Here is a 25,859-nt window from a genome sequence, read left to right as displayed (position 1 = left end):
TGAATTGCAATAAATAACTGGAAAAATTAGGGTGTTCTAAAACTTTTGACATGCTACTAAATGTACTTACAGTAAGTAAAAAAGTAAAAACAAATGTCCTTTCAATGATAAGACAGGGGTTTTAACCCAGCAAATTCTATATCTTTCATTTTTTTAAGAACTTAGCACTCATTATATTTACAATTTGTAAATAAAATATTTCAAGTTAAAAAAAATAATAATGCTCAATTAAAAAAAAATTTAAAATTTGAAAATGTTAATCATAAATGTAAGGGTAAGCCTAACAGAAAAAATGTTTTTCATTTATTCTCAAGAGAATGGTCATGTTCTTCAGGTTTCTGGAATGGAGACGTGTCCTTTTTGGTCTCCTCCAGTATCACGGTTGTTGGTTTGCATCTTTTTACGTCGTGACGTCATCTTCGAAGGTCTTAAAAGTAACGAGCTTATTTTTAAAATGTAAGGAGTAGAAAGTACAGATTTTGATGATAGAAGTCACATTTAATGTGTAATATGAACAAGCACACAAAATTCTTTAGACTTTTCAAAAGAAATCTGAATTCTGCATTAAAACTTTCCCTGAATCACCTCCCCCCTCTTGGAGAGGGAGTTAGCATAATTAGATTTACACTTGTTGAATAATTGATAAAGTATGATAAACTTCTTTTCATTGAAGGCTCCTAACATTTGGTTTTAAATGATTAAAAACTTAATCTTTTCCTGGTCTGTTCCTCTGCAGGGCTCTGTGGTGATTAATAATAGTTCTATAATCGTGATGAGTGACTATACAACCACCAATGGAATCATCCACCACATTGACAAGCTACTGATGCCGTACAGACTGCAGGACAAAGGAAACCTATCAACCGCTGTGGGCTTTGTTTGTTTAAAATTAAATAAATATGAATCAATGTGACCTCAGGTCTGAAGCAAATTTAATGTTTTCCTCTCTTCTGTTAGATTCAGTTGAATTTTACCGCAGCAGCTGCATATTATGGATACACTCGATTTTACAAACTCGTCGAGGTAAGAAATCAAACCTTCAGTTGATCTCATTCATCTTTATGGATTTATATTTGCTGGATTTTTGTGTGTGAAGGACTTTTTGATTATTTTTAGATTTTAAATGCAAAACAATGAAAAATATTTCATTGTTTACTCCTTCAGCAAGCAATAGTATCATTAAAAACTCCACAATTGATAGTGTATGTAAAATATTTAATTACCAGCCCATCTACTGTTTTATTCATATTGTCTCCGGTTAAAAAAAACTAAAACATGCTATTTATAATTTAAGGTGGAAACAAATAGTTTTTTAATCAGATAAATCCATATTGTAGGCCTCAATAAATCAAAGATCATTCATTATAAAAAAAAAATAGAAAAATATACATATAAAAAGATGAAATTGCCATTTCGAATTTGTGTTTTTATTTCACAAGGATTTTTTTTATTTTTTTAGGATTGTAAGGATTTTAAATTACTTTTTTCAGCTTTTTCAACCCATTTCAACCTTATTGCTAATGTTCAGTTATTGCTAGGTTAATGCTTAGCTAATGCGAGGCTAATGCTAGGTTAGTGCTAATGATAGGTTAATGCTAACACTAAGCTAATGCTGGCTAAATCTAATGCTATGCAATTGCTAGTTGAACGCTAACACTAGGTTACTGCTAATGCTAGGTTAGTGCTAATGATAGATTAATGCTAATTTTTGGCTAATGCTAGCTAAATCTAATGCTATGCTAATGCTTTTGCTAGCTGAATGCTAACACTAGGCTAATGCTAATGTTAGTGCTAATACTACGTTAATGTTAATGCTAAGCTAATGCAGTGCGAAGCGGGCTGCAACCAGCATCCTCAGTTGCATTTTCTTCAGGAAATGCAAATATTCTAATTGTTATTGTTTTGCTGTTTATTTTTGGGCACACGCGGAAAAACCAGAATCCGGGCAAAATTGAATGTCTGACTGAGTAAGATAATATCGTGGGGAATACCCGGAACAAACTACAACAAAAATAGTGTCAAGCAAATCACTGTCCTCTTTGTTTGGTAAATAAATGACAGTAAGAATGAAGTAAAAACACATATTCATCCGTCTATGGGACTTCACATCCCACAATGCAAAGCACAACATTTTTCCGGTAATGTCAATAAAGGAGTGTTTAGGGTAAAGATCTAAACAAACTAATCTTCAATTTATTGATCTATGAGGCCTACACTATGTCTTGCAGCTTTAAAATGACAGGAAAAGCCCTACACATTCTTACATTTTTATTTAACAAAATCACTTGCTTAGATTTAAAATCCTACTCCCTGTTGAAACGCTCCATAGGATGCAGGCCTTCTCCCAGTGTTAAGCATGCGCATCCACCAGCCATTCACCGTTTTCTGGCCCACCAATAAGGCTCTGGACTCCCTGCCACCTGAGAGATGGCGCTGGCTCACCAGCCCCGACCATCGGGAGCAGCTGGTCGCCACCGTTAAGGCTCACATCGTACGCAACAGCAAGGTAGGAGGTGTCAGACCAACTGACTAACACAGCTGAGGTACATTGATCAGCCTATGTGTTAAATTAGAGAGGTCACTCACAGGAACAGGACAATAGATAAATAAAGTCAATATTTGTCCTCAGGTTTATTTATCAGAAGCAGGAATGATAAAGGGATGTTGGCTGATTGCATTTGGTCTTGATTTGGGCTGCAGTGATCAATATCTGAAAGAGTGGTTTAAAGGAAAGAAATTAACTTTTTGAATTTGATAGATTTACTTCTGTGAATCTGATTTAGCTTAAAAAGTCACTAAACCCCAAAACAAATGTATTTGATTATTAATCCTGGTCCAACTCTTGACATTTTAGTCAATAATAATAATAATATTAAAATAAGTAATTCACTTATTTTGTTGTAAAATGTCAGTGACTGCTATTACAATTGAATTTGCGATTGGCTGAGAATGAGATTCTGCGACGTCATTGGAGCATCTTGCGTCACAACAAAGCACTGTTGGCTCCGCCCCTCCTGTAAAAAAACACTTACAATCTGAGGTGAGTAGGTTGGATTGAGAGAGATGTGAATAGAGAGGTATATTGAGTATTGAGTAGCTAGATAGCATAGCATAGCATAGCATAGCATAGCATAGCATAGCATAGCATAGCATAGATTGTTGTTTGGAGAGTTTATTGTAAAGCCTGGGCGTGCCTTAACTGCTCCAGGAGCCCCGCCCATAATCAAGACATCTTTTGAATGTCACCCTGAGTGGCAGGTCAGCAAAAACCCAGGAATTTAGTTACACTTTAAACAACTGGCACTTTAGGTTAGCAATGCATGGTGATGTTTGTTTGTTTATTTATTTATTTCATTCAAGACATTAATTTCATTTATTTATTTATTATTTTTTTCAAGCAGTGACAAGAAAACAATAAACAAAAGGAACAAAAACACTCTTTGTGTACAACGAAACTCCAACAGAGAAAAACAATCAGAGATGTTCAAAATAATATTTAAGATCCATGTACACATAATTGTAATAATATGTCTGCTCAAAAGGGAGCGGGAAGAAGAAAGACTTATTTAATCCCACCCCCATTTCTTAATCAACAAGTTTTGTCTGTTTGGACTTCTAAAAATACACAATATGCTAAACAGAATAGAAAAGAAATGCAAAAAAACAGACATTGAAACAAATTTCTTTCTCTTCTACATTGAAAAAAAGAAGAAAAGATAATTGAAAAGGAGCAGAAAGAAGTCAAACGTATAACATCTGTCCCCTCCATGAGAAAACAATTACATTACAAAAGGCAAACTGCAAAGCAGTCATTGTCACAACTGTTCTTTGTAGTGAATATGTCGAGGCTACAACTCCATTTTCCAGGAGTTCAGCAGAAGGGCTTTGTGTTGATTGACCTCCCATCTGACCAATCACAGGTGAGGACAGACAGAGAATATACCATGTATATTGTATATAATTCAGAATTCAGAAGCGTTTCGATTTTAAACGAATGCTCACACAATCCTGCTTCCTGGACTCTCCGAGGAGAACACCATGAACAGTCCTTTTCAGATCCACCTAAAATGTGTAAACGCCGCCCATGGGCTGAGTCTTTGGTTCCTAAGCAGAAAGATAAGGCTGATGGAAGATCATGAGCCTTGGGTCAATCTGAGTATCTTTATTACTGTTATTGTCGGTTTTCCTCAAAGTTAAGGGTTCTGTGTATCTGCTCATATTGTGTGATTTGGAGAATGGGGATTTAGCATTAATTATGCATTTAAATCACTGGTTAATTCTGCTGACACAGTATTTTTGTGTGTGTGAAGCTGGGGACTATCACTCAGCAGCAACAAACCTCGACCTTCCGCACCATGCACGGATCCACCATCAAGTACAGCTGTGACAAGACTTTGGTGGTAAGAGACACACACACGCACACACACGCACGCACACACACACACACACACACACACACACACACACACACACACACACACACACACACACACACACACACACACACACACACACACACAGAGTTAGACAGGGGGTTTCTGGCAGTGACGTTAACGACATTTTCTCCTTAAGCTAACAATACTGATGATTTATCAGTATATTATCAGTATTTATATAAAAAAAACAACACATTTACAGTACTTTTAATAAACGATTTTATGCCTTACAAATCTATGGGGAGCAGCCATGTTCATCCAGATGTGACGTGAAGTTGTCGATACCACTGCAGTGTTAGCATCAGGTCCCACCTGATTTATTTGATTTTCCTCTTTATTTGGGTTTTGTCAGTGCTTTTCTCCACATTTCTTTCATGTCATTTTATTTATTACTACGAACAACACAAGAATGTATGTTGAAGTTCTGATGCTGTTCCTCCTCAGCATCAATTAATGTGTCTTTCTCGTGCTAATGGAAACACATCCCCTGACCGTTCATTCACCGTGCAGCGTCCAATCCGAGTCCAACCGGAGTCCATGTTAAAAAGATAGAAATTAGGCTAGACCCCAGGTTCAGGCAAATACTGTATATAAAGCTCTAAGTAGGAGTGCAGCACAGTGATTGTCGTCAGTATCTGGCTCAGGCATGAAATACGTCTCCGTTGATCCAAGTGATGGTGAAGTAAATCAACACTTTGTTGGAGAAATTCAGTTAAATTCCAAAGAGTTAGACGCACAGTGTTCCTCACTCTGAGGCACTTCAGCCACAGTCACATGCCTGTGACACTGTTCTCTGTTTACACGGCGACGGAGTGGGAAGCGTTTTCAAAAACTTCCACTTTGCCACCCATTTGTAAAAAGTTCAGTTTTCAAGCACCAAAACGCCTTTGCCGTGTAAATGGTCAGACAAAACACAACTAAACTTTTGCATTTTCACTTGAAAACGTTTTAGTGTAAACAGGGCTTGAGACATCCCTTAAAAACTACCCCCTTCTCTCTCTTTTCGTATCAAAAGTATAGCTAATCTTCAATACACATTCGGATCTACATCAAAGGAGAACCCCAGACACAGACCACCATGTGTGTTTGTGGTCTGTAGATGTGTATCGGTGCTTTGTAAAGGCTTTTTTTGTGAATTAAGAAACAATAAACTAAAATAACTCTTAAATCAAGATAGGTGCAGAGATCATATTTTTATGGTCAGTTTGACACTGTAATGACTGGTTTTTCAAACTTTACTGACAAATAATTGATTATGATCACCGTTAAATCACTCCTTTTCATGTAAACTTTTTAACCCTGGAATTCTGATTCTCTTGGTATAGATTCCTGTGGATAGAACAGGAAATTAAATCTGCATGAGAAATACATCTGAACTTTGAATTAGAACTTGTTGGCAATAATTTCATTGTAAGGCAGAGCTCTGGTCTGAGTCTACAGGAGGGGGGGGATTCCTGTGTGCTATACTCAGCAGGAGTGGCTGAGGAGAGCCAGAGAGTCTGGGGGTCTCCTTTGATGTAGATCAAAATGTGTATTAAAGGTTCACTGTCATTTTGGTATAAAAAGAGAGAAAAGGATGTAGCTGGCTGCTGACGCACAAACCCTGAGGATAGAAGGAGTTTTGGTTGGGAGTCCTTCATAGGGGTGTGCATTGCCATGAATCTGACGATATGATTCACAATTTGCACATCACTATACAATATGTCCTGATATTAAACAATATGATATACTGTGCAAGAAGAGAAGAGCCAGATGAGGTGGCTCGGGCACCTAATTAGGATGCCCCCTGAACGCCTCCCTAGTGAGGCGTTCAGGGGGCATCCCTCCGGAAGGAGGCCCCGGGGAAGACCCAGGACACGCTGGAGAGACTATGTTTCTCGGCTGGCCTGGGAACGTCTCGGGGTCACCCCGGAAGAGCTGGAGGAAGTGGCCGGGGAGAGGGAAGTCTGGGCCTCCCTACTGAGGATGCTACCCCCGCGACCCGGAAACGGCTAAGCGGGAGAAGATGGATGGATGGATGGATGATATACTGTACATTGCGATATATCACAATATCAATAATTACAAACTTCACCTTTACAAGTATAAAATGGTATGAAACACAATTTATTTTATTTTTTTAAACTTGCGAGAACAAGTAAATGGTAACTAAACTGTAATTCAAGAACCAATATAAAAAAACCAGTAATATGATTTTCAGAAACAAGTTTAACTTTTGCTTCTACAACAGATTCAGTTCTTAAATTCTTAAAAGTGAAATGTGTGACCACATACATCTATAAAAGTGCCCTGTTCCAGCTAAAATGCATTGAAGTGTGAGGTAGTTTAACAAGGGCAGATGTGGTTTACTGACACCTAGTGACCGAGCGTTTACGTGCTATGCATCTGTTAACGCAACTAGATTGTTTTTAGACATTTATTGGATCAATACAATAATCGTGATATATTGCTGAATCGATTTTTTCCTTACACTCTTAGTCCTTCAACAGTCCGTGATTACTTGCTAACTTCAGCTGCTCACTGTTTAAGGGAGAGTAAATGTCCCTTAGGAGAGCTCCTCTTCTCTGCTTCATCGTCTTCTACGAAACCGCAGAGTTTGAGCTGTCGCCCCATGCGGTCACATAGTTTTTTCGAGTCACAGCTGTTATCCTCTTTTGATAAACAAGAGGTTTACATCGACATTTTTAACTTTTCCTGATTATTTAGAGCAACCAAAAGTAAATGCTAAATGATCTAATTATCAGGCTGAATGCTTCACTCCAATAGAAAACGATGGGATGTTTACAGGCAGTGGGGCCGAGTGACATCATCAATCACGTGATTTCAAGATGGCGGAACACAGGCTCTAAAAGTGTAAAGTAGTCCCATTTTTTATATATATAATGTGTGAGTATGGGGGCAAAATTATGCGTTGTGTTAGGTATAGAAATTGTAATAAGTACATTTCAAAGATTGTAAGTGGAGAACAGTGTAGAATCCCTTTAAAGTGAGGTGTGCCGTGGTCTGTGCACACTACAACAGACTGAGAATAAAAATGTTACCAGAGAATACTGATAATGTAACTACAGTGTTTAGGCATCATAGCACTCTTCATTGTGTTTGTGTTTGTTTGTGTGTGTGTGTGTGTGTGTGTGTGTGTGTGTGCGTGTGTGTGCATGCGAAGGGGGCAGTAATGCTGAATGATGATGCAGCCACTTTAGTCGAAAGAAGCATGTACTTCAAAGGGGGCGTGGCCCATGGTATTGACCAACTACTGGAGCCTCCGGGCCTCGGAGCTTACTGCGATGACTTCGAGAACAAAACGTCTCATGTGAGTGCAGCTCATACTGTTCGTCTTACACACACTTCATTAAAGTCACATTAATTGTTAATGAATAAACAGGTTTCATGAACATGAGTCAGCTTTTAAGGAAAGACGTTATAGTGGATAGTCTGATATTTGTGCTTCAATGTTCCAGGGACGCTGTGGAAGGTGTCCCCTCACTCCACGCTGTCCCTTCAAACATGTAGACTCGGTAAGAGTAACACATGACTCAGAACCAGAAGCCTTTGCAAAATAACCCTGTGGTGATAAAAGTTGTTTCTTCATTGCTCCAGGGAACAAAGCAGCCGTGTTTCAACATACGCTCTAGGTACGGAGCAGGGCTTGGGCGTTGGTCTAGTGATCTTGATGATCATTTCAGTGGAATGGGCTGTAAGCGAGTGTGCCAGTATGCAGCGTGGACCCAAAAGTGCTGCAAAAACCACTACGGTCGAGACTGTCAAGGTAAGAAATCCATCCAACCATCCATCTATGAGTGCTGGAGCTTACCCGCTCCAATTTAGCACTTGAGGTTGGTTGGGCCTTAAACAGGTTGAGAGTCAAATTCAGGACAAAATAATACTTACAAAAATTGCCAACACAGCCTTTCGTTTCCTCTCAATTACACTTATTTTTTCTTTTCCTTTGACTATTACAACCTAGCTACTAAAGACACAGGCCTATATTTAAACCCATAGCTTTCTAGTTAAGAAGCAGCACTAAAACCTTTCATTAAAGAGTTACTAAACCCCGGCTTTCTGCTCATCTGCCACTAGAGGGGAAATTCTAAAAATGCCTTGATTATGGGCATTACTCCTGACGCAGTAAAACACGCCCACTCAGGAAGCCGGTCATTGCTGGCAGTGACACATCGCTGCCTGCTCAACTACTACACACAATACACAGCCCACAAGCATAAACACACAGCACACATAGCCCCACAGATGCTATATTATTCACAAACAGTCCCTGCTCTACTCCCACTATGAGCCTCAGAACACCGCGACCTCACACTCACATAAAGACACACATAGCAGTGAGAAGTGCATGCACTTTCCTACACACGCAGAGACAGACAGGGATACGCACACTGTGTCTGTACATACACACATAGCTTGACGAACCCTCTGATTAGACCAGAATTTACTCTTTATAGAAGCACAGAGTCAAAAACATCACTGCAGTAATGCACGGAGCATGGAGTTCCTCATTGAGGCTGTCAATCAATGCTCACTGAGGGCTGTGATTGGAGCAGACCCTCCTCTCGCCTTACAGCTTTTATTGGAGGGGCGGGGCTAACAGTAAAAGTTGTTGATGCAGGGTAATCCAAATAATCCGTGTCAGCCAACAGCAAAATTCAATTGTACTAGCCAACGTTCAACCTTTAGAGGCCAGTAACTCTGACATTTTACAACTAAATACGCAAAACTAAAATACTAGTTTCATTTAATGTGTATTTGGAGGGACTGAGATATCTACAACTGAATTTACACAATGATTCATGTTTACTTTCTCCTGTGGGCCAAATTGGATGCTCTAAAGGGCTGGATTTAACACATATGCTTTAGTTTAGATAGTTTAGAGGACCCAGATGCAGAGATTAAAGGAGGCAAAATCAGATTCAAATAATATTCCTTTGATTGATAACCCCCCCCCCCCCAAAAAAAAAATCAACTAAACATGAAATAAAGATGTTGCCAAAACAAACAGACGTCACACAAACAATGAACCAGCAACCGATCTGTGTTCAAACGCTCTTCTTAATAGTGAGGGAGGCCTATTAGAGAACGAAGCACACCTGAGTGAAAACAAGAGGGAGCCTAATCACTTTCACTTATGTGTGAGAAACGATACACAATACTTGTGTGTTTGAATCACAATGTTTGTAAGTGTAATCAGAACAAACACAAACAGTGCTTGTTCATGTGGATCTTATTGGGTTCTTTCTTTCTTACTATGAATTTTATATTTTGTTAAGCGCAATGAGATGACTTTGTTTTAATTTGCACAATATAAATAAAGTTGAATTGATTTGATTTAATCACCAGTACCTCCGTGTCTCTCAGTGTGTCCGGGGGGAGTGGAGGCGCCCTGTGATCTCCATGGCAACTGTGATGATGGTATCCGTGGGTCGGGTGTCTGCGATTGCCACAAAGGATTCAGAGGCTCTGCCTGCGAGCTGTGTGCTAAAGGCTTCTACGGGCTCAACTGCACAGGTACAGCATGGCAAACAGCTGCCATCAAACATCCCCGTGTGGGAAAGTCCAGATATAAAAACAAAATCATGGCATTTGTCCATATTATAACCATGTTTTCAGGGAGGGGAAATATGACATATCGTTAGAAAATATTGTTTTATGCTTCAAGGTTCAGGGATTGCAGGAAGAACAAGAGCAAACCACCACCAAGTGACAAAATCTCCTCTTTGCCAGATATTGTTCGTTATCTGAATCATTTACAGTTTAAAGGCTCGAAAGAAATTTCTGTTCCCATTAATAACCATAAAGTAGGTCCATATTCAAAGATTTGCAATGAAATGCACAATCTTGATCCGGATGGAACTCTGTGGAGTAAATAATGAACCAACCTGACATAAATGAACCAAATATTATAAAGGTCGTTGAAATACAAATTGTGAATTTTTGAAACTTCCCAAATGATGAGAGATTTTATGTTTTGGAACTGATCCAGAGTCAGTATGTTGATCCAGATCCCCTCCAAAATGTAATGCAATCTTCCATGGTGTGAGGCAGTGCTTTTCAAATAGGGGTACTCGATGGCACTACAGGGGGTACTTGAGAAAAAGAGTGGAAAATGAAAATATTAAAATAATCATCATCATAACAGACAAATAATCTTGATTGGAACATGAGCTGAAAATACAAGAGTCAGTATTGGTCCCACACAAGGTGGGAGATGACCAGTAATGATAAAAACTATAGAAATAAATCTATTCAGGAGGCACTAAATACTGTTTCATTCCACTTATTTACAAAATGGGATTCTTTAAAATGTGTTATCACACACATTCCATCATTATGCTCTATAGACGTTTTTCAGTTGTTCTGAGCAAAATGTTGTCATTGGACAAATCGGGGCACTTTGATTCAGAAATAAGAGAAACGGGGGTACTGGTGTAACCATTGGTGAAAGGTCTATCTTTGTGTAGGATTTTGTCAAAATCCATTTAGTACTTTTAACGTAATCCTACTAACAGACAGTCAAACAATTTGATAAATAAACGCCTGTGAAAGTATAACCTTCTTGGTGGAGATAAATATATTTGGTAATGAAGAAAGTCCCAGTTTACTTTTTGAGGAAATTGTTACATTAATTAAGGTTAATTAATTAGTTAGTTAAGTAATGTTCAGCACATGTTAAGAAAACATCAGGAATAAAGTGTTTTAATAATTCTATAGTAAGAATATACTTATCTCTGCCTCATGTTATCATGTTTTTGCACACTGTATGATGTTTCATCCATTAAAACTCACACACTGGGATTATATCTATCTAAAAATTGTTTACATTTATCACAAAAAGGTGATTGTTACACAAATTATCAACACATTATCAACATTCATGTCAGCATTTAGAACAACGACCAGTCTGAGCATTAATACATTACTACTGCATTACATTAACCCGCCCCTGAGGAGCAGTGGTTAGCCACAGTGTAGGCCCCGGGAAGCAGTCTGTTAAGGGCCTTGCTAATGGGCCCACAGCAGATTTGAACCTGTGACCCTCCAGTTACATTTCTGCTTCATTAACCACAATATTTGTAACTGTATATTATAGCAGCCTATATTGAAACAAGAATACATTGGTTTTTTGAGTTCGGTAGAAGGTTTTCTTTGTTTTTTTAAATCCGTCACTTCATGAGCTGAAATTGCGAGCAGTCGACAATATTGTCCGTGACAATAATCACAGTATTCCATTATTGTCACCTGAGGACAACATTTAAAGTAATAAATAGATGCTGCAGCTGGATTTCTCCTTCAGCAGCATTGGAAAGTAAAAAAAACCTAATATATTTTTCATCAAATTAAAGTAAAACCAAGAAGGATTTTGTTTTTGTTGTTGTTCAAATAATAATTCAGTTCAACACACAGACCAAAATAAGTGTTAGCAGCTATGCAGGGCTGGGTCAATTTACATTTTCAATTATTCATGTTCAATTACATCTCAACTAAGATTACGTTGACTGGCATTTTTCCCCAATTACAATTAAATTAAGATTTGCCTCCTTGAAAGTCAATTGTAATTTTGTTCTCAATTGCTAAAGTTTAAATTACAATTAATGACAATTGCTGACCTTTAATAAATAAACCCATAAACATAACCTTCCTCTTGTATTAGTTTTTCTGTTAGCATCTATTATGATAACGGGTCAGTTTTGACCCATGTCTTGAATCAGCTGTGAAATACACAAAAAAATATGATCTATCATATCTACTCATTCACTGCCAGCCATTTTCAGAGCAGCAAACCCCATATTGCCAGACGTTTTAGATCATTTTCACTGATCTTCCAAGACCCACAGAATATTTTGTACTATGACAATCTGAAATCTGAACGATACTTCCGTAATCTGCAGCTGAGTAGAGGCAAGTTTCACATAAATCGCCAGTTTGTGACAAAAAAAAAAAAATTCTGAAAAAACCTATCAGTGACTTTAAAGCAATTTTTTTTTTTGCTTTAGGGACACCTCCACATTGGTTTCCTTCTATACAATTACTAAAACATCACTGGGACAACTTGAAAACTGCATGCCAGGCATTTCTTTGTGTCTTTGCCTTGATGAGGGTGTGTGCATTGACAAAATGACTGAACAGAATGATTCAGTGGCAGCAATGTAAACTGTTTCATTGGTCCACCTGGTCTAATATGACGGAGCTCCATTTTTTGGCGGCATGAAGCTTGTAAGACCAGAAAAAAATCCCCAAATTAGCTGCGTCATTGTGTATGCCGAAGGGTTCAAAGCGTGGGAAAAAAAGTAGTGGCTTATAGTCCGGAAATTATGGTAATTACATCATAATAGTAATTTATTACCTATTACTCGATTACAATTATAACTGACCCCAACCCTGCTGCAAGGTATTGAACAATGATGTCAATCGTACACATATGATAGATATCGTACTGCTAGCAACACTGGCCTTGAGAAACTAGCCAATCTTTGTTAAACTGCTGAATTTAAATGTCGGTATTCTTCACCAGCCAATCAACAGCCTCTAGATGATTCTTGATGTTTCTCCAGTCTTGGTGATGGTTGAATAATCTGCTGGTGAGGCACAAAGGTGCCAGGAGACCTGGAGCTAGTAGTCTGTCTCGCTGCCATCAACGCTGCAGCAGTCTGTCACCATGGCAACGCCTCACTCTAGTCATTACACAGCTGGGCGTGATTTTTAAGCTCGGGACGATCCTTCCAGATGAGGTCGCTCTGAGGCTCAAACAGCCGCCGACAGGCGTCTGTTGTGGTTATCGCTCAACTTATCTCCTCCTCATCGTGTCCTGGAAGAAGAGTATGTGCAGGAGGAAGGAAGAGCTGCTCTCTGTGTTAAAGAGCCAAACACGTACTGATGCTCAGTGTGAAACGCTACGTTTCTGTTTCTGTTAAATGTGAATGCTGCAGCCTATGGAATAAAATTACAGAGTAATTAATTATATATGAAATATGCAGATATATGCGTTTACAGCAGCATATCATATCGTATATTATACTGTATGCTTTCATCCTTATTATCTTTATAAACTTTTGGTTTGGTTTATTTGTTTTTATTATTGGCATGGCAACAGCTCTAGTCAAACACACTTTATGTTCCTCCATAGTGGTACTGAGAACTGTTGTGTTAGCTACAGGTACTAGTAACTTCTCTCCCTGTCTCTTAATTTAAGAATCAGGTCCCAATATGACACGGAAATGCCTCACATGCATGTTTTAGACAATATCACCCATTTACACGCAATTTTCCTACAATGTCAAAAACCGTCCATAATTCCCTTCAAAATCTCACGCATGTCACGGCTCGACGAGTGATCATGTTATCTCGTGACTGAAAATGAGTGCAGAGCTTCATCTGAAGTGTGTTTCTAATGTATCCCAGCAAGTTCATTTTGTCTTCTTTTTGAATAATATGTTAAGGTTTTCTTTAATTCCCACAACTTTTCTCAGAAAATTTACTTTGATCTCCGAACATGTTTCGACTGTCAAATGCCAGTCTTCCTCAGAGGTGTCTGCTGATTGCTTTGATGAGTCCTTGTAAGTTATTTCTGGGCGTGGCCGACTTAACCCTCCAATGTTTTTAAATTATTCGAAGCATATAAAATGCACATTAAATTAATAATAGTAGTTGCCTCTGTTAAAGCTGGATTATGAACGTTTTTTTGGTTTCTCGTCAAAAATTCTTAATCACCTTTGAACACATTGTAATCCAAAGTTTTCTGAGAGGATACTGGACCTCTGCTTTTTCTCTTAGCTCTGTATTAGACCTTTAGAAATCCAGGAGCGTGAAGCAACCTTTCAGCCAATCAGAGACATTTTTATAGAGTGCTCCATGAGCTGTTTTGGGGCGTTACTAATGGCTGCCCGACTGAAGTTGATGTGCGTTCATGTCCTCTGCAGTAAAGTGCAATGGTAGACATTACAGCAGAAGAAGTCTCCATCGCGACGTTAGACACAACAGATACACGGCAAAGCAACCGGAAAAAGGAAGACCGATGTGGAGAAGCAACAGAATAAAATCTTAAACATACTTGGACAGAACAGACTTTTCGGAGGTCTGCTTTGAGTTCTCGCGGATCCCGTGACTGCGCAGCGTCCGCCCCACATACTGCTTTAAGAGGGAGAGTGAGAACATTGCAGGTAAACCAAAGAGAAACACGCAATTCATTTTGCAGTCTGGATGCGCCAGTGGTGGTTGTCACTTTGCTTTGACCTGCGGCTGAGATCGCTGCAGCTGCCTATGTGAGCGGGGGAGGAGCTGATCAGGGCAGTAACTACAGTGATACATGTCAGAGTCTCTAAAACATCAGAAAACTCTCCAATAACACAAGTCTGTATTGAGAACAAAAGTCACAAAGGGCTCTACAGTTGTGCACATTCACAAGGATAATGGTATGGGAGAAGAGGGGAGGGAGGATTGTGGTTTCTCTACAAGTCTCACGATTCTACATACTGTAGCTTTAACCTTGTGTTTGATATCCAGTAAAGTCATCTAAATAAGGAAAGATAATAAAATTGAAAAAGTGACGCAGAAATCTGTAGACCCTGAAATGGAATTTAGGGAGACCGTCGTGAGACAGGTTATTTTTACCCTACTGATAAAGTGTTGTTGCAATAGTAATCCTTTTTTTAAAAGAAAAAAGGAAAAATCACAGGCCCTTAGGCAGCTACTCCTAAAGTGTGCCATGTGTGGTCAAATTAAGACATTGCACTTCACTTCTTTTACTTTCTCATATTTGGCTAATTCCTGTGGAGGATCGGTTCTGGTCCGCATGTTTAACTCCCCTGATTTGATTCAATGCTTATTTTATTAACAGTCTTTTACTTCATTATGTATGTTTTCTTTCTCTTTCTTTTTATCTTTGTTTAGTGTTTTTTTAAATTTTTTTATTTGTAATATTTCTTAAGCGTTTGTAACGCAAGTAATTTCCCACTGGGATAAACAAAGTACCTCTGATTCTGATCTACAGAATGAATCATTTTCAACAGCCAGATCTATTCCTTCAGATGAGTGACTTTACCCATGGATCCTGATGTGTAGAATAGCTTCTCTCCTGTCTGTCCTGACATCAGGTCCTTGTTTTGCTCCAGCTGTCTGTCTGATAACCAGAGCATGTATCACACATTCCCCTCTCACACCTCTCACTTCAAAGAACCCAATGTGTGAAGTCATCTTTCTCTCCCTCAGCCTGCAGCTGTGAGGAGGGACAATGCGATGACGGTAAAGAAGGTTCTGGACAATGTGTGTGTAACCAAGGCTGGGGGGGCGACCGCTGCCACATCAACATAGGTGAGTTTTCCTTTACTGTGAAAAATGTTATGCAGTAAATGAATAAAAGAAAAGCACACATTGGAAAGTTACCTTTAGCTTTTGTTCCCACTGCTTCTGATCAGGGTCTGGAAACAGAAATATCATGTCGACTTATGCGATTTATTAGTTTTTGTCAGTTTAATTTATTATGGGCTTATTGGTAAGTTACTGGGGACGATCGTTTCTTCAAAGTGGTTTTGTTTTGTCGTAATTATTTAAATTCCCAAACCTCGACAACACAGTTGCAGGGATGGGCAACTTTTATCACATGCAGCGGGGGCCACAAAAATTTGATTGTATCTGATCTAAGGGCCACAATATCAACATTCATGTCAGCATTTAGGATAATGACCACTCTGAACATTAAAGTACAGGGAAAACAAAAGGTTTGCATACTGTGATTTTTTTATTTTTTGTGTGTGATTTTGAAGTAATTTTGGAAATTTCTGTGGTTGTTTAGTATATTTTTCTGTCATTCTGTAAATATATTTGTTGCTTTCTGTGTTATGAGTCATTTTGTGTGTTTTAAAATTAGTTTTTGGGCATTTTGTGGTTTTCTGTGTTATGAGTCTTTTTTTTTTCTTTTTACTTGTCTGCACATGCTGTCAAAGGTCAAAACTACAAGAAGTGCAATCATTATGAGACAGCAATGCATGTTTTGTTATTGCAATGAAATACATTTATTTATTTTATTGCTTAATTGTGACCATCACCAGCCCTCCCTAAGGAAGGGGAAGAAACATTTTATTATAGGGAGGATATAAAAAGGGAGATCAGTGTTACACCTAGAGGGAGGGGGAAGGGAGTAGGGAGCATTGAGGAGAGACTCAAGGCAGGAAATAGAAAGGGTGGGGAAGAATAGATTATTTTACAGTGAGAGTGAGATGTGAATTAGAACATATTGTGCTTATTATGTTGTGTAATCAAGCCAGTCTGGTGACAAGTGTGAAGCTTAGCAATAATGGTGGTGGCTGTGGACAGAGGGAATGAGTGAATGGTAATACCCATATCAGGTATTTGGGATTAACGTGTCTAAAGTTAAGCCCAGGATAAGTTTTATCCCACATCCCAAAGCGTGCCAGTGCATAGTAGACCAGGGAGTCATTTTGTGTGTGGTAAAAGTTGTTTTTGTGTATTTTTGTTGTCATTTTGTATATTTTTCTGTCATTCTGTAACTATTTCTGTCGTTTTCAGGGTTATTAGTAATTTTGCGTGATTTTTACGAGTTGTTTTTGTGTTTTTCTGTTGTGGTCATTTTGTATATTTAATTTTTCTGTTATTCTGTACCTTTTTTTGTTGTTTCCTGTGTTATGAGTCATTTTGTGTGCATTTTAGAAGTTGTTTTTGTGTATTTTTGTTGCCAATTTGTATGTTTTTTGTTAATCTGTTACTATTTTTGTTGTTTTCTGTTATGAATCATTTTGTGTCTTTTATAAGTCGTTTTTTGTCAATGTTTGTTGTCATTTGGTATATTTTTGTTTCATTCTGTAACAATTTTTGTTTTCTGTTTCATGAGTCATTTCGTATGTTTCATAAGTAGTTTTCGTTTAGTTTTGTATAATTTTCAGTTATTTATTGATAGTTGTCTTGTGAGCTTCTTCAAGTAATTTTGTATATGTTTTCACAAAAGTACAAAATCAGGCGTTTGTACTGTTTTGTTGTGGTTCTCATGTGATTGTTGTTTACTTTCATCTTTTTTCATTAACAGATAAAAGCTCTAACATTTATTGCATTATTGTAGATATCCAAACTAATGTAAGTTTACATAAAGTCTCATGCTGACTTATAAACGGCTGAAATATTTGGTATAGATGTTTTTTTTTGGTTGGTTTGGTTTTTTTAATAAATCAAGATACAATAAATACTCATCACTGTGTCTCCTTTTAGGATCAGCTGGGCGTTTCCTCTTTTATAAAGTATTAATTGATTCACATTATTTCTGTATTAATTAAGTGACAATAAACCTGTGTATCGTTCTAGTTTGTGTTGATTAACTACTACAAACCACATATAGCTGCTTTACAGCAGTCAAACTAACTTTACATCTGACCCTCCGTCAGGTTCAATCCCAGAAGAGTGTAAGTGGTGTCACGCTCAGGCCGACTGCGTGGCTGGTGTCGGCTGTCAGTGTCGACCTGGATTTGAAGGAAACGGTACCGTCTGTGATCCAGTGCCACGTGAGTGTTCTGAAGTCATAGACCAGTGCTTTTCAACCACTGTACATGATTTTTGAGTAACGTTCAGGAAGCTCCGAGGTTACACATTGGAAAAAAAGTTTGTCATTGCTTCCCAAAAGATAAGAAAACACTACAATTAACAACATTTCTCTACATCAACTGCTCTGACATCGGGACCCACCATTGATGCTTATTAATAAATTATTCAAATTTAAAAGAAATTAACATAATGAAAAGATGTTTGAACCCACGATAATGAAAATACCTGTCGAGCATTTAGGCCTGCAAATGAAGCATTAATCATTGTGCAAAATACCCACAAGTTCAATAAAACTCTACAATATTTCCAGGGTTTCCCCATGCTTATATCACACGTTGGCAGTTGTTTTTAATCTCAAATTGTTGAAAGAACTCCCAGTTTTACCCAAATCCTGCAATTGTCCTCAAAATATTACACACGATTTCTCCAAATTGACCTAAAATTTATCACAATTTTTAGTGATTTTTTTAAAGCTAATGTCACTTATTGCCTTGGATGTTGTCGATGCTCTGCAGCCATGAGAGAACAAGAAAAAAGAAAAAGCTTATCAAATGTAAGACCTTGAAGCTTTGATAACAAGAAAAACTTTACAACCTTGTGGTGAAGGCCGACTGCTGACGGCAGCAGCTAAACAAAAGAGTAAAAATATAGAAAAGAGTCTCATTCAGGCAAAGGAAACTCACTGCAGCACAAGAGTCGTCATCAACACATTGTATCAGGACTGTTAGAGGCCGATATCTAACATTGACCCAAAATGGAACATGACCCACATTTTTATTTCATTTTTTATTTATTATTTAATAAAATCTGAATTGTAATAACTGGTCAATAACGTAACCCAAAATGTAAAGACCCTTTTCCCAAAATGTAACAAGTTGTTACATTTAACAACTGTTTTTCCCCTAATTGTGTAATAATTTTATGACACCATAGAGTGATGTAAGCCTTTTAATCCATAAATGATTGACTCGCTCTATAATATAATAGAATCATAGAGTTTTGTCTCTCTCTAAAATGTTTTTACGTTTTGGGCTCAGCGTTACATTATTGCAGTGGTTCCCAACCTTTTTTGGTTCGTGACCCAGAGACAACTATTCTCGATATATACTGGATTTTATTTGAACAAGATTTTTTTTTGTTTAAGATTGTGAGTGGTAAAGATAATTATAATAATAATAATAATTAACAATAAACAGTAATTTTTTTTACCAATTACCAAACATTTCAGGTTACGCTATTTTGATTTCTGGCGACCGCCCATGGGGTCTCGACCTTAAGGTTGAAAAACATTGCATTATTGACCAGTTTTTTTTTTTTTTCAACAATTCGGATCTTGTTACATTCCGGGTCGTTTCATATCAGGCTCTATCAAGGACTGCTGACAAGGCAAGATTTCAGAACAAAGGAACCCAGACAGGTTTCACGTTTTACTGGTTTTATTTCCCAGTTAGCGACCAGTTCCTCCTCTGCAGGAGTGTTGATCATCCTGCTCTGTCTCTGCCCTGGAATATTAAACAGGTGTGATTAATCACATGCACTACACCTGTGATCAATCACACACACAGAGCCCCTCCCCGAATCACCTCCCCTCTCCTGATTCTCTGCCTGCTTACCAGGGTTGGTGGCAATTATAATTGTAATTGTGTAATTGAAAATTAATTACCATTATGGTGTAATTAAAATTGGAATTTAAAAAATCTGTTGCTGTCGTAATTGTACGTAATTAAATTGTAATTGACTTTGGATAATTGACTTTGTAATTGTAATTGCCTTGAAAATTCTGTCAATAAATGTCAATGAGAATTGAACGCAAAACTGGGGAACCATGTTACAGTTCAGTGTACAGTTCTACACATACTGTATGTAGTTAATAATTATTAAAATATGTTTCATATCAAGCTTTCACACATTTTACCATTAAAACCATTGAAATCGAGGGTTATATTGACACAAAAAAGGCTTAGATGTCCACACCAAAAATATTAAAACTTGTGTTTTCATTGATTAGGAAGCCTAACAAGGTAATCAATAGATAGGAAATAAATTATGAGATAGATATTTGTTTTTAGTGTATTTTACAGCTGATTTAGGACCTGTTATCATAAGAGATGCTAACAGAAAGCTAACACAAGAGGAAGGTTAACTTTTATCAGCTTATTTCAGGCTCAGTAATTGTGATTAATTGTAATTGAACTTTAGTGATTGAGAACATAATTGTAATTGACTTTCTGAGGCAAATTTTTTTTTTTAATTTAATTGTAATTGGAAAAAATGCTAGTCACTATTGTAATTGAACATGGATAATTGTAACTGAAAAATGTAATTGACCCCAACCCTGCCGCTGACACACACACCACGGTGATGAAGGACAACGCTGTTAGATATTTGAAGGAATTTCAAACCTTCCACCTTTGCTCTGCTTTTACTTTAACACCTCGTCCCCCGTCTTTACTTTGCAGTCTCTTAATATAAGTTGTGCTCATCCTGTATTTGTGCGCTTGAGCCTGGTTTAAAGTTTCCTGCTCCTTGGGGAAATATGTGACACTAAACGCTTCAGTGTTTACCAGCTGGTCTCAGTCTGCTGCTTGCCACGCGTCTGTGTGCAGACGGGGATTTTAGAGCCTTTTTATTAGAGAATGGATCCATGAGAGCGAGGAAGGAAAAGCTCACGCTGCAGAGCTGATAACCATAGATCAGACTGGCGTGAGCCAGGGTCAGGGTCAATTACATTTTTCAATTACAATTACATCTTCAATTATCCAAATACAACTCAATTACGATTACAATGATCAGCATTTTTCCCAATTACAATTAAAATTACTGTTATTATTTTACCACTGAAAGTCAATTAAAATTACCTTCTTATTTACTAAAGTTTAATTACAATGAATCACGATTTCTTGAGCATTAAATAATTACCCTATAAAACTTGTGTTAGCTTTCTGTTAGCATCTCTTATGACCCATGTCTTAAATCAGCTGTATTACACATTACACATACAAAAATTATTTATCATTCAATTTGTTTTTAATCTCTTGGTTACCTTGTTAGTCTTCCTAATCAATGATAATATTGATATTAGTATTTTTGGTGTGGGTGACTGAGCCTTTTTGTCTTAGATTTAAAAGTATTTTAATGGTAAAATGACCCTCAGGAGAACTGACAGGTAGTGGAAAAAGTTTATATGAAACACAATTTAATATTGTTAGCTACGTATGTGTAAACATACAGTAGAACTGTAATGTGGTTCCGCTGGTTTGCATTTAACTACATTATAAATGACAGTTTTTTATAGAATTTTCATTACAAATACAATTACAAAGTGAATTATCTGAACTCAATTACAATTAATTTATGATTACAGCAGCAACATGTTATTTTCCAATTACATTTACAATAATGATAATAATAATGTCATAATTGTAATTAATTATCAAGTACAATTATAATTGACTCCAACCCTGGTGTGAGCTCTAGATTTTAACAATAATTCCCTAAACCAGGGGTGGACAATCCATGTTTTAGATGTTTCCCTCTTCCAACACACCTGATTGAAATGACCAGGATCGTTATCAGGCTTCTGCAGAGCTTGATGATGAGATAATCATTTGAATCATGTGTGTTGGAAGAGGGAAACATCTAAAACATGCTGGATAGTGGTTTTTGAGGACCAGGATTGGCCACCCCTGCCCTAAACTGTCACGTGATGATTTTACCTCCTGTGATGTGTCAGTAATCCCACGCTGTAGACTTCTCTGTGATATAAACTAATCGTTTGATGGTTTTCCCGAACAGCTCCTGATCTCTGTGCCGACTATAACGGTGGCTGCGACCAGAATGCAGTCTGTAACCAGACGGGCTCCACTGTCAACTGCACATGTCTGCTTGAATATCAAGGAGACGGATACGCCTGCCAGCCCATCAACAGGTGTGCGTGACCTGCTGCTTTGTTTGACTATAGTGTGATTTCATTTATTTATTTATTCATATTTAGAAATACAGAAAAAAAGACACTTGACTAGGCCTCGAAAACTTAAATGTTCTGCAAAAGTGACTCAAAGTTTACCAAAAGAAAACAGAAATCCTCTAACATGAGTAAATATACAGGAGGAATTGCACATTTGAGTTTTCGAAAAATTATTTTTAGCCTTTTTCAATAAAGGTTTTGAACCATTCAGTTGAAATTTTGTTGGGAACACCGAATGCGACTTCAGCGACTATATGTCGCTTAAATCGCTCGTGATGAGTCGCTTGAACATTGTTAAGCTTTTTGGTCGCTTCATCTCTCCAGTGACGACCAGGGAATAGTGTGAATAGTGTGTGTGTGCAGAGCAGAAGGCAGCACTGAGAGGGCTGATCTCTTCTTCTCTGGCCGTACGTTTACAGCACTTATCAAAGACAGCGTCACTTATACTTACAGTTTAAATCATCAACTTACGGAGTTACTAAAGGATGAATTCACTCCAAATATAATTAGAATTTAAAAGGCTTATTCAAGTTATATGCCACTTTTATTTTTCACGATTGAGTCGCTGGAATCCAGAGGTGACAAGTATCAAAGTACAAATACTTTGTTACTGCACTTAAGTAGTTTTTTCTGATATCTGTACTTTACTGGAGTATTTATTTTTTAGGTGACTTTTTTTGACTTTTACTCCTTAGTTACAAATATCTGTACTTTCTGCTCCTTACATTTTAAAAATGAGGTCATTACTTTTAAGACTTTCAAAGATGACTTCACAACGTAAAAAGACACAACATTTTGGTAGTTTTAGCTTTTATTTGTTCGTCAGGTTCCTTAATTTTATGGTTAACACATGGTTAAAAATTTTTTTTTTTTTTTAGAAATTGTATCTATACTGAGTGCTAAATTCTCTAGGTGTTCAAAGGTAACAGATTTAACTTGTTTCCATGTTTTCTACAAGTTCTTGAAAAAATAAAAGATATGGAATTTGCTGGTTTAAAAAGACGTTCTGTGGGCTCGGCTGTAATTCATCAGAATCCATACTTTAACTTGAGTACTGAAGACTCTGCTGAAATCGCGCGAGTCGCATTTCTTGAAGGGAGGTCGCTTGACGTAGCGTGATTTACATTGATTTTGAATGTAATCAAGTCACCAGAGTCGCTAAAGTCGCGTTCGGTTTGAAGATTTCTAGACTTGCTCAGCTTTTGTATTAAATTCGTTTTTTTCCCCCGAGAAAGGTCATAGAATACTTCATTGAATAACTTTTTGCTCCTTTTACAACACAAAAGATTTGTTTGTTTAATGTTTAAAAAAACTCACATACATCTAAAGGGTTAGGGTTAGCTGAAATAATAATAAAAAAATGTCATTTCTCTGAATAAGAGATGATGTATTTCTTTAGACATTACCAGACTTGTTTTATTTGTCCTTCAGGTGTGTTGAAGAAGCAAACGGTGGCTGTAGTGACTTTGCTGAGTGCCAGTTTACTGGTCCGGTTAGTACAAAAACAATCCATTGGTATTGCTGTTTTTACATCTGCAACGTAACCGTATCGATCCTCTTCTGTGTGTCTAACACCTAAATACACAGAAGCTGATCTACACGTTAAAATAATCTCCCTAATCTCATACCTTTAGAATGAGCGTGCGTGCGAGTGCCTTCCGGGGTACGTGGGTAATGGAGTCCAGTGTCTGGAGAAGGTTGTTCCCCCTGTGGACCGTTGTCTGGAGGACAATGGAGGCTGCGACCCCGTGGCCTCATGCAAGGACCTGCATTACCATGGTAACGCATCATTTTCATCTTCTACGTCAATAAGAGTCCAATTTACCATTTGACTTCCTTTGCTGGGGGAACTCGGCATAGAAACGATTGTGGTTTCTATGGTAACACAGGAGGGCTGTGTCGTTGATGCAGTTTCGCAAACACACTCGCGAGGTGTTGAGTTGTCACGCGACAGCCTAAAACGGGTCCTGTTTTCGTCACCATGGCAACAGAATAGCAGCGCAGCAAAAACACCCCATGAGAGGTTGTTACCATGGCAACACAATTGAAGTCACGAACCAGTTGATGCTGATCTCATTTCGCGTCGAATTAATGGGGTTCGCGTCTATTAATATTATTTCTATTATTAGTATTATAAATATTCAAGAATTTAATGTGCTTTGACATGCAAAGTGAAAAAAACTCAACTTTAACCTGGGAATGGTATTATTGTTATTATTATTCATAACTTCCTTGTTAATGTGATAATGTTTTATTTACTTTTTTTTTTTTCCTTATTTAAAGTATTTTTTTAATCTAAAATCTGTGTCGTGCATTTTGTGAAGAATGGCTTTATTATCGCACTGAACAGTGTATGAAATGTGAGCTAAAAGATTACTTACACTCCTCAGCAAACACAGCTGGAGTTTTCCACCTGCGCTCTCCAGACGGAAAGTACAAGATGAACTTCAGTCAGGCTGATGCTGCCTGCCAAGCAGAAGGCGCCACGCTGGCAAGCTTCAAACAGCTGGGGGATGCACAGCAGGTAAGCCCCGCCCATTACAGGGGTTTCCTCGGGTCAGTATTATTCACGGCTAAAAAATAAAATAAACATGCTCTCCTAACCCTCCTATTTAGAGCATCCAACACATATTAACTATTGATTAGTCGAAATTAAGTTTAGATTGTAATCAACTCTAGCTCAACTAAAACGAGTATGTACTAAACACAAACTACTATAAAGTGACAAATGTCCACACCTTAGAAGTCATTTTCTTCACATTCTGTATTTTTTTTGGGGGGGGCCTGTACTACAAAGCTGGATTTCCACTTATCGCGCTAACTTCCGAGGTTAATTCTGTGTGTGCTGTACTACGATGCTGGTTGACTTCTTATCACCATGGTAACTTACGCTGAACGGCTAACCTGGTTGGGACCAGGTTAGGTGCTAGGGTAAGATTTTTTTCCAAACAAAAGAGAGACAGAGCCATCAAGAATGATGTGTCCAAATTTCTGCTATGATTTGTCTTGTTGCTGAACACATAGCCTGTATCTTTGACTATAAATCTAAACATCATTCGGGATTTTGCATTAAAATCCACACAAAGTGAGTGATTCCAACTTTGGGCAGTGATTGCAGCACATGGAAGAAGAGCCTGTGAAACAAGTAAAGACGGGTGCTCGGGGGCCCGCATGGACAAGAGACTGTAACGGGGAAGTCCCAGTGTGGTAATGGGTCTCAATTAGAGCCTGAGGTACTGATTTTCAAACAGTTTTCTCTGCTGTATTGGGTTTGAGGCTGAGATATTGTTTTCAGACTGGTCTTTTTGGCCAAACTGACATAATAAACCCTGTGTCTGCATCTGACCAGCAACCCTAAAGCTTGACTCCATCTCAGTCATCAAAACCGCCACAACACTTATGATGTAGGCTGAGCTGTATGAACGCAGCGTCGGGGCTACAGACTGCACCCAAAATGAGGCGGAAACCCTTCTGTTTATTCTCCAATTAATTAATATTGTAAAATCTCACTCATTTGTGCATTAACAGTCATCAATTCTCTGCCTGCATTCCTTTTCTTCCTGCTTTTTCGCAGCAACAGTGTTGCTTTTGATCTGAATTACAGATTTGAATTCTTCATATTTTTAAAAAATTATTCCCCATGGTGACGTAAGTTGCTCTGCACAGTTTCTTCGTGTTTGTGATTGGTCTGACGCTGCAATCTCCATTTTATGTGAGTGCGAACACATTCAGGTGTAAATCACCTCGCTTAAGTGAACATTTTGATTACCTGCTTCATAGTACAGCTGCTCTGCCACTGTAAATGTTTGTTTAAGTGAAGTGAAGCTCGCCAACAGAAAGATATCCGGATATACTTATCCAGCTTTGTAGTACTTACTCTTAATTTTAAACAATAAAAACAT

At 37.9% G+C, this 25,859-nt stretch overlaps 1 protein-coding gene across 3 annotated transcripts in view; it reads left to right on the top strand.

Annotated features, from left to right (window-relative positions):
- stab1 (stabilin 1) overlaps positions 1-25,859 on the top strand; it is a 105,639-nt gene that overhangs the window by 62,788 nt on the left and 16,992 nt on the right. For 2 of the 3 annotated variants that reach the window (XM_028446302.1, XM_028446301.1), the window contains exons 50-63: positions 737-868; positions 958-1,023; positions 2,330-2,506; positions 4,311-4,400; positions 7,600-7,746; positions 7,895-7,951; positions 8,034-8,202; positions 9,804-9,953; positions 15,651-15,752; positions 17,834-17,950; positions 21,786-21,918; positions 23,389-23,449; positions 23,592-23,736; positions 24,348-24,481. In XM_028446302.1, the coding sequence (XP_028302103.1) occupies positions 737-868; positions 958-1,023; positions 2,330-2,506; positions 4,311-4,400; positions 7,600-7,746; positions 7,895-7,951; positions 8,034-8,202; positions 9,804-9,953; positions 15,651-15,752; positions 17,834-17,950; positions 21,786-21,918; positions 23,389-23,449; positions 23,592-23,736; positions 24,348-24,481 (1,680 nt within the window). Of the gene's footprint in view, positions 1-736; positions 869-957; positions 1,024-2,329; positions 2,507-4,310; positions 4,401-7,599; positions 7,747-7,894; positions 7,952-8,033; positions 8,203-9,803; positions 9,954-15,650; positions 15,753-17,833; positions 17,951-21,785; positions 21,921-23,388; positions 23,450-23,591; positions 23,737-24,347; positions 24,482-25,859 lie in introns of all 3 variants that reach the window. The other variant, XR_003674065.1, reaches the window with a different exon arrangement.

Source organism: Gouania willdenowi, chromosome 5 (genome assembly GCF_900634775.1).
Source record: "Gouania willdenowi chromosome 5, fGouWil2.1, whole genome shotgun sequence".
Lineage (NCBI taxonomy): Eukaryota > Metazoa > Chordata > Actinopteri > Blenniiformes > Gobiesocidae > Gouania > Gouania willdenowi.
This window is presented reverse-complemented; position numbering and strand designations above follow the sequence as displayed.